Source organism: Corvus brachyrhynchos, unplaced genomic scaffold, assembly GCF_000691975.1.
Source record: "Corvus brachyrhynchos isolate BGI_N302 unplaced genomic scaffold, ASM69197v1 scaffold279, whole genome shotgun sequence".
Taxonomy (NCBI): domain Eukaryota; kingdom Metazoa; phylum Chordata; class Aves; order Passeriformes; family Corvidae; genus Corvus; species Corvus brachyrhynchos.
In genome coordinates, this window is record NW_008246060.1 from 8,751,250 (window position 1) to 8,761,407 (window position 10,158).

The 10,158-nt window shown below is 40.6% G+C and overlaps 1 protein-coding gene across 3 annotated transcripts in view; it reads left to right on the plus strand.

The window, feature by feature from the left end:
- ZCCHC24 (zinc finger CCHC-type containing 24) overlaps positions 1 to 10,158 on the plus strand; it is a 110,803-nt gene that overhangs the window by 87,811 nt on the left and 12,834 nt on the right. For all 3 annotated transcript variants that reach the window (XM_017746334.1, XM_017746332.1, XM_017746333.1), the window contains exon 4: positions 6,832 to 6,996. In XM_017746334.1, the coding sequence (XP_017601823.1) occupies positions 6,832 to 6,996 (165 nt within the window). The remainder of the gene's footprint in view (positions 1 to 6,831; positions 6,997 to 10,158) is intronic.

The following is a 10,158-nucleotide window of genomic DNA, read 5'->3' on the forward strand; positions in this document are numbered from 1 at the left end:
AAAACCCATACTTATCAGCTTCTCAGACCATTCATCGTTGAGTAAGTGACACATCAGATAATTGCAGCATCGACAATTAACAACTATTCTGCTTCAAACTACTTAGCATAGTAATGATATCATATCTTTGACCCAAGGGTGGTTCTAATGATCAGCTCAAATAGCCATTTTATAGCAGAAGAAAAGCCTTTGCTCCTAACAGCATGGCTAGGAGTCTGAAAAATCTGCAAAACCAGATTCTAGACTTAGATCGACATGTCCATGACAACTATGCCTATTGATTTAATCATCATCAGAAACCATACACGTGTTATTAGTAACAAGTAATGCTAAATCTTACTCTTGGTTTACCTTTGTGGAAACTAGATCAAAATCACAGTTAACATACACAACACAGTTGACAACACTGGTTTTTCAAAGCAGCCAAGAGATACACACAAAATGTCAAACATAAAATTGGGCTTCTGCCGTATCAAAATTTACCTGTAAAATTTCATTGACACAGCTTAGTCAATATGGTTTTAAATGTTTCCCAAAGATTAAGACCAGGGGACTGAAAATGTTTGTAACAGCAGAAATAGGGTATTTCTTCAAGAAAAATAAGAGAAACAATGCTGTTTTATATTGCACATTGCACAGACTTGCCTGTTTTGTTTAATGCTCTGCCTCTGGAAAATTGAGTTCCATTCTGAACATCACCCTACTAGAAAGATACTGACAGCAGGGCCAAGAAAGTAGAGGACTATATTTACACTCAATACTGGTACATGTATAAAGATGAAAGGTAGGGGAGAGGAGCACATTTCTGTATAAACTTGCCTGTGAAATTGTTGTCTACATAAGGTGACAGAATATACTACTTGCAAGAGAGCACAGCATATGACACCCTCAGAGCAACAAGCAGATGTACAGAGCCTAATCAGTCATACCTACTTCTAATTTTATTTTTCTTTCGGAGGCCAAGTACCAGCTCCAGCAATTCATTGCCTCCTTTTCCCCAGCCCAATACACTGACAGGGAGCAGGAGGGCTATGATACACATGCTGCCCTAGAGAAAGTGTGCTGAGAAATCCTACCAACTTTATCAGAAGCCTGACTATAACAGCTTCATTATTTGGGACCTCAGTACAAAGCCACCTTCTACCTTGATCGTATTTTAAGAGCAGCAGTGGTACACGTGTGATAAAAGGTTTCAAATCAACAACAACCGATGAGCTCTAATGGCCATGAAAAACATGTCTGTTTCTATGGATGCAGAGGTGGGAAAACCATTCAGCAGACTCCCCAGACAGAGGTTGAAGTTGCCCTAAGCCACACCACGGACAAGTCTGAGAAAATCCCAGTCAAATAAAACACGCACTGGCCTCCTCTTTTAAGCTACATGAACAAGTTTAAGTTTTCTTTATTTTTCAGCCATGTCTTGCTCAGGTATAATTTTATCTATCATAAATCTTTAATCTGAAATACCCAATACAACTAGAAATTCCATAATGTCTATCATTCAGCAAAACAAATAGAACTTTCTGTTTAAATAGTAATGCTGTAATGAAGATCCTACTTTCTGACCATTATGTGCTTTTCCCCTTAACAGACTTGTATCAAGTAAGACTTCTCATCATGTCCCTAACACACAAATTAAACTAGCAACAAAGCTGAAAAAAGCATTAGTTTGGTTTCTGTATCCCTTAGATGCTCTTTCTATATTGCATGTACTAATTAAAGGTGTAGTGACTGCTGGTTTAAATCAATACCTCAGAAGTCTTCAGTGTCAGACATTATCAGTGTCATGCATGAACAACATGGACTACACACAGCAATGAACAATAGACCAGCTACGTTAAAATTCATTTCCTAAACACATAACTTATCTGCCTACGTATTCTGTTGATACGCAGATTTATATGCACACAAAAGTGAGGAAGGACAAAGTAAAAAAAAAGTTGACCAATCCAGAGTTTCCCTTTCATATGCCATTTCAGCAGTAGTGTGCAAGCGTGTCCTCATTCTCTACACAGTATACACAGAGCTGAGAAAGGTGAGAGCACTTCTGTGAATATCCCAACACTCTGCAACTTGCTGCAGAGTCAGGACTAGAATACCACAACACCCACTGCACCGAATCAGTCCTTATACTTTCTTTTTCATTTTGTAATTGCACCTTTTGAGTCTACATTATCATAATATCTTTATTAAAACCATGCACACACAGTAGTACACAATAAGAGTGCTAGGGCATTTTTAATGCCATCTCCTAGTTGTGCTGACTTTCAGTTCAGAGTGTCGGAGGGTTCACATTTCAAAATACAGCTCTGACCCTCCCACTCCCACAAACCACTTGGGAGCTGCTCAGTGCATCAAGCTGTTTGCTGTTACTCTTTTCTCTTCGTTTGATGAAGCATGTTTACAAGCAGATCCTCATAGAGTTCTTCTATGAAGGGGATCCACCTACCAATGTTACGCTGATTTCATTTTTTCCTGTGCTGTACAGAGCCCTTTCAGCTGTAGAAAACAAACTTGGGGGGAGATGAGCGGAAGAAAAGCATTAAATTGTGCCTCTGCATTTGCTTTGAGGAAACTCAGCCTCATGTTGTTTATAATGAATCTAGTTTTAAGCAGGGCATGTTGGGGGAGGGGGGCATGTTTTGTTTTTGCTGAGTCTGCAAACTGATACTTTGAGGGAATTGTTTAGGGAAAGCAGAGAGTCCTTTATTATGTACGTCATTGCTAAGTGATTTGGCAGATCCCTCCGTGAGATGCACTTTCTGATAGGTTGAGAGAGAGCTGGACTGGCCAGTTACCACCAGAAAAGCTCAACTTAAACACTTTTAAAATCTTATGATGGCAAATTTGTGGTTTTGGCTCAAGAAAGAACGAGGATGAAAAATAGAGACAGCTGGGTGTCAGTGAGAGGTGGAATATTGAGGTAGTTTTTGTTACTGTGCCACACAAAATTCACTGGCTTTGTACATTGTTTATCCAGCTAAGGCAAATACACACACTGACTAGCTACACCTGCAAAGGTGGTGTCGCTTGTGTCAGTGCTTGTGTCAGTGCTTGTCCAAAGTCAAAACATCACAAAGGATCCATTCCCTAATACCTAGATCTTGACATTGAGACATACTTCAAGTAATGGCTAGCTTCTGGTCCTTGTAGAAAAATCTGTTTGGTTTTGATCCTCCCCAAAGGCCTACCTGTCCAGGATGCCGTAAATCCTTGAAACAGCTGAATGAAGACACATCAAGTTTTTGCAGCCAAGGATAGAAACCAGGCCAAAGACTACCTGGGCCTACAGGCAATGGGACAGTGTATGTTAATATGGTAACAACAAAATATTGTGCCATTATGAATAGAAGCATAACTTTGCCAGATTAACTCCAGACATATATGAATCTATCTGCAGAAAGAGTAAGAAGAGAATGCTCAGTACAGGAATTGCGGGACCTAAACACCAACCACAGCCTATTATTAACCACCACTCAAATGGAGCTGGGGTGGGGAGAGAATAGGAGGCTTATGGTTTAAACAAGGTAAATCCCACACTCTGTAAAGTAAGGGTTTTTAGGTTAATACTGAATGATAAAATGTGTCTTCTTGCTCTTTTTTGGCACTTAGTTAAAGAAAAACCTCTGGTGAAAATAGTTCTTGCCCTCTAGCTGAATGAGCACTGAGATACCTCTGTTGCACAGTGACTGGGTGCTCGAGCACCCTGTGGGCAGGGCTGGCTGCTTCTGTGCCAAGGAGCAGGTTGTTTCTTGGAAATGTTTATGCAATTCAGCTGTGCTCCTGCTGGAGCCAGACACTTTAAATTTAAAAAAAAAACCCGAACCCAACAACAACAAAAAAACCCCAATAACAAACAAACCAAAACACTCAGCCTCAGATCTCTCAGGCCGTTGGTGTGTCTCACTCAGGTTTCGCCTTCTACCAAATACTGTCAAATATCTGTTTTGTTTGGTTCTGCAGGGTGGAGGGAGTTGGAGGGTTGCCTTCACTGCTGTCAGTGGTTCCTAATGATGTTTCTCACTAGAGAAAATGAGCTTGCTTGTTTGTGAATCCAAATTCCCTGTGGGGTACAGTTTGGGAAACTGAAGATATGGGAAGGAAAAGAATATCTGTTAAGGCAATGCATAAACATCCATAAAGCAGAATAGCAAAACACCTACAGAGAATGTTGTAACTTTGCCAGCAAACTAATTAGAGTCACTGACTGAGGAGAGAGCTGTGACAGTCAAAAAGTTAAAATAAAAATAAATCAAAAGTTTAGTCTAGCAATTATAACAGGAAACTACCAACAGAGTCAGGGCTCCTACATTATTTTCCAGGTTCTGCTTCCGATTTACCGAGAAGTTGGAGAGGCCAGATTTTAAAAGTGGCTTCAAATTTGGAAAGTCTCCATTTCTGATGCCTAGCTGGACATACAGAGGACTCCACAGACCAGCATCTTCAGTGCCCCCTGTGCATTTGTGAGGGCAGAGTATTTCAGGGCATTGATGTCTCTGAAGTCACCTATGTGACCTGGACAAACCCACAGTCACTGGCCGACCCAGTGGCCATCTCTGAACGTTTCCCATCTGGGAATTGTGGCTGACATAACATATTGCTGTGGGAGTCTGATGTTTAAATGCTCTTTATGGCTGACATAACATATTGCTGTGGGAGTGTTACGTTTAAATACTCTTTGTAAACATTTATAAGACTTCCAAGACACACTCTGTCTCCAAAATCAGTGCTATTACTTTTAGAAATAGTGAATCCTGTGACCTGCACATTTTCTGAAAGGACTGCTGCTTGGTAGGGGCATTGAGCTGCATTTGCAAGTCTGGCTGCAGGAGGAGTTTAAGTAGAGGGTGACTTAATCAGAGAATCAAAAATAACTTGTGATGCCTCAGGAGGACAGGGAAGGTGTCTCAATCACAGGAGCTCTCTGGACACACGGGTTCCTATTCAATTCCATGAGAATTTCTAAATGAAGAGAGCATGTGGCTCCTTCTTACACTGAGTTGTGCTACAAACTCCTCAGAGGCAGAACCAAATCAAGTACTCAGAATAAGGATGTCTCCATAAATTGACATTTTCCTGCACTACATGCAGTTGTGATCTCTCATCCTTATCAAGAGATACCATGGGTCAGAGAGCTGCACTCCAGGTGCCTGCCAGCACTCATTTAGTTGTGGAAGTCAATGTTTCTCACTCTACCAATGCACTTTTTTTTCTTCTGTGCAATACTACTGTAAATATGTTGTCCTGGTCAGCTTCATCTTTGCTATGAGCCAGAATATTTACAGTGGTCTGTCAGAAGCAAATTATTATAAATTATTACAAATGTCTATTTGTAATGGAGGTTGCTACTGATCTTCTAAAGAATATTGCTATGCTAGGAATAAGCATAAAAAACCCCAGAGAATGTTGTTTATTGACACTACAGAAAGAAAAAAAGGTTGGAGTAGGTTTGGTGTCCCCTGCTATTCCACCCACAGCATGCGGGGGAGAGCGCACTCGATGTTCCTTTCCCTCTTGCTCCCACATTCAACCCAGGAGGTAACACAGTGTTCACCATCTCCATCAGCCACTGGAGCTTGAGTCTCAGAGCTCCTGCCAAGCTCAGGTCTTCTGCCAACCACCTGCTTTTGCAACCCATGTTTTCACACAGAAAACGATTTGGACCTAGACACTGAGAAATCGCGCAAGCTCCCAAAACAAAAACAAATCCCTTCCCAGCATGATGGCTCATTTCACTTCTGTAAACTTTATCCAGAAGCCTTAAAAAAGAAAAGCTGCTTAGGCCTGACGTGGAAGTAAGTGACAAAGAAGCCTTTGATAGGTGATCACACCATATTCTGCCACTATACAATATAAGCAAAGTATCTCCCTCTAGGCAGCAACAAACTAAACACAGTGAATACAAGGACAGTGTTTCAACACCTGGTAGGGACTCTGGGAAAATGGCTTCATCTTTACAGCTATCCTAGCACAGCTGGATGCAATACCCTCATCTTCACATACCTTACCATATTTTGTAAAGTTTTAGTGAGTGAAGGTATGTACAAAAAATAAACTTGGTATTTGCATACAGTCATTGTCAACTCTACTGGCTTCCCTACATAGAAGGCTTTCTTTAAGGGACATTTAGCACTCAGACATCACAACACACCATTTGAGAACTGTTCACTGTTTCCTTCAAAAGGTAGAAGTCAGTGACACAATTTACCAAGAGCAAGAAGCCAGATAAAGTTATTATTTCCGCTAGTCAGAACGTCTTTCCTTCATACTCAATCCCAGTTTGTGCCCTCCCATATGGTAATACATATCTAATATCACTGAATAATGAATACTAATGAAGTGCCAATATTTAATTGTTTAGAGGCTGTAAAAAGCAGAATTATTAAAACTCTTCTCAATTACAGGTTTTAGTGAAAAATAGATTGGATTTCTTAATTGGAATTTCTACTTAAAAGTAGTCCTTTATTAATAATGAGCTACTCCTCCTAACGCTATATATATTGCTAGCAATATGTACTCAGCTGAGATGGTTTTATCATAACAAAACTAATATTAAAGCTACTTATTCAAAAAGTGAAAAGGTATATTTCTAAATACTTAGTATCACTAACAAGTATTACAAGTTTTCTTGGACTTTTGAATACTTTTTACAGAAACAACTCTCAGAACTGTTAAACTCTAGCTTCAACATATGAACTGTTCATTAAGGGGATATGACCTTCATGCATGCCTCCAGTATCTTCTGCCCAAAGTTTCCTAATTAAAAAAAACTTTTCTACTACACACACACACATTTTCAGTCATTCATTGCTACTTCCCTTTGTTTTGTAGGCTCGTCCGAAAGGAGAAGGCCTGACACCATACCAGGGCAAGAAGCGCTGCTTTGGTGAATATAAGTGCCCCAAATGCAAGAGAAAATGGATGAGTGGAAACTCCTGGGCTAACATGGGACAAGAATGTATCAAGTGCCACATTAATGTTTATCCTCACAAACAGGTAGGAGAAGTGCAGACCTGATGGCAACAGGCTTGGAACTAGGAATGCTCTTGACTTTGTAAAGCATGATTAAGACTTAAACAGAACTTGACATGGGCTACAACACACCACAGTGAATGGTTTCCCAGATGAACTCAGTCCTGGAAGTCTGGACAGGTGTCATCAGAGTTGCAAAATTTGAATGTTCTGTCTTTTGTTATAAATACCTCAAACCCAAAATCTTCACCTGCCTTTCTTACAGAAACAGACTATGAGGGTTTTTAATCTGAGATAGAGTAAAAAAAGTTCAGCAATAGCAAGAGGCCTTCTAGTTCTTATGATTCTCTTCATATTTACACCAATTTATTGTTTCATTCCACTGGTGTCAGCAGAGTTATTTCCCATGTGTGCTGCTTTTTTCACCTCTTGGATTTGCTCAAGGGGCTATTGCTACTTAAAAAGAGTAGTGATTAAGTAGAACAACACTAAGATGACTCCTGCCTACAAAATTCCTTGGTTAATGACACTAACTTGAGACAATCTCAAAGCTTCCAAGGTCTCTTGTTCCTTACCTCTGTTCAGACAGCTTGTCTAAAAGATCCAAAATCCAGGCTGAGTCACTTACCACATGCATGGAAGTACAGTCCTGAGGGTGAGAGAAATTACAAGACCATTGAAAGCACAAGACCATTTATAGCACAAATTTATAAATATTTATCTTGTTCTTCAAAATTCTTTCCACAATTTATGTTGATGTTCAAAGGGTCAAGAAATCATTCAAGAGGTATCTCATCCACACTGTACAGGAGGCATAATAGACTTAGACATGTACATTTTTGTAGTAAAGTTTTGCAAGTAGTCCACTGTGCAGAGTTGCCCCTCATGGCAGGGCTAGAGGAGTGCAATCTGCACAGCAGTACTAAAGTCACAGACACACTGTGGGAGGGTTGCAATCTACAGTGCTTCCTTAAGCTGTGCTTGCCACCGAGCCACGAACACAGTACCTTCTGGGGAACAGTCACAGCATATGCAGTGCAGCTTTCCACAGTCAACCCCTATCACTGCTTCCATGCTATTCCCTAAGGGCCCATAACTCATGGATGTGGAAGAGCACGTCTATCCATGTGTTCATGTCCCAGCAGCAGGTATTGCAGTTACTTGACATTTTCAAGGCAGGAGTGGGTTTCAGCTCGGCTTCCCGATGTAAATAACTTGCAACCAGTCACTAGTGCTCTTCCCCAAAATGCGAACTTCAAACCTTGAGCTGAAAGATTCTACATCCTGTTGTCACTGCCTCACCTCCATCTGCTTCTCAGTGTTGTTACCATTGTCATGCTTTCTAGTCCTTTTCATTCTTTCAGAGGTGTCTTGTGCTGCTTCTGATTAAGTACAACAGCAACAGGCACACAGTGAAGGGACCAGCATCAGTTCATGCACAGAGCCAGCAGCAGAAGAGAGTAACAGCCTTGCAGGAGGTCTGTGGTGCTTCTTGACACAGCTTCCTGTCTGCTATCGTCAAGTGGTTTTTGTCCAAGCATCCAGTGCCACACCAGACTCCGTAAATATTTATCAACCTTTATCAGTGGGGAGCTATTTTGCACTACTTTGGAAAATATGTTACACCCAGTCACCAGTACTCTTATACTAAGAACTGTATTTTGTAGAAGCACAATGAAAGATTTTATTAAAAGTCCCATATTTCTACTTTGAGAGTTATAGCACAAAAAAGTCTTGTGCACATAAGATGGTTTTATTATTTTTTTAAACAGCACTGCTATACCACTTAATTTTCTAGATATACTTCCTATTTATTCTTTAGATTATTTTGTTGATACCTACCATAGGAGAGGCCTCATTCATGTTTGATTTCCTATGCACTTCTAGAAGTTTTTAAGCCCCCACTTCTCTCTCTGTGGATGCCCTCAGTTAATTATGTGCTCCTTCTGCATTTATTATATGGTATCTCAGAGTATTTGCATTCTCATCTGAATCTTCCATTGGACAGGTTTTCGAACCTAAATAATGTCTTGCCCCCCCCTACACACCATGATTCTCTTGTGTCATTTTAACTCCATTAAAAGAAAAAAGTAAGTGTTGCAGTGAAGAAATAGATGCTTCAAAACAGCAAAGTCACCACAATATGTGACATGATCATAGTACCAATAATCAGTAAATGGATTTTTTTCTCCAGTTTAACAAAAACCAGATGGACTGGAGAAGTCTGACCTCCTTTCAAGATCAGACAGTATTTACTCCTAGTGAAATGAATGATTTCTACTTTCAAGCAATCTTGTCAATATTTCTCTTCAGCAATGTGCTGGAATTCATCATCTCCTATTCTTACTCCTTGCCCTACCATTTGGTAAACATATAATTGTAATCTAACAATTAGGTAAACCTAATTGTAACCTAAGGAAAAAAGATATCCTGGAACATTATTTTAAAAAATAATGGTCATTTTATCAGCAGATGAAAATCACTGCTGGTCCCTCAGCATGAAGTAACCTTTTATCAAGTTACAAGAGCTTCCAAAACTATAAAAACTGTAAACATTTCAGCCCATATCTAAAACAGTCAGGGACCACATTTCCCTGGTTGAGGGCATATTACAGAAAGTTTCCATTCACCATAGTATATACATAATGAAAACTCACACCAGGTCCAGTGAACGCCCCCTGTTCCACACCTGGTCCTAAGCAGTGGAGGACATTTACAGAAAGGTGTGTGTGTATACAGACAGGACATAGCAATCACCTCCAAGGATACTTTCCCATCCTCTTGTATGGCCCAGTGAATATCTCTGCATTCTCCCGGTTTGTCACTGTCTCGGTTTTGAAAGACAGGTGTCTGCTAAGGAAGGCAGAAGCCTCCCCTTGAAGTGGCAGATATAACCCCTTTTCCCTCTAAGTTATTATATTTTGAAATCAAGGGCCTTTAGGCGAAGATGTGGGAAATAGGAATAACAGTTCTTTACTATATATATATATGTATATAACCAGTCAAACAAAACAACAACAACTATGGCAGTAACAGCAATCACAAACCCAGTCCCAGCCTTCTCGGCTGTCGGGCCCTTTCCCCTCGGGTGCAGTTCCGCTCGCAGCCGGCAGGGGCGCTGGCGGCTCCCGGTGAGCAGGGCAGGTGCGATGGTTCCCCCGCGGCTGCAGGGGGCGCTCCGGAGCG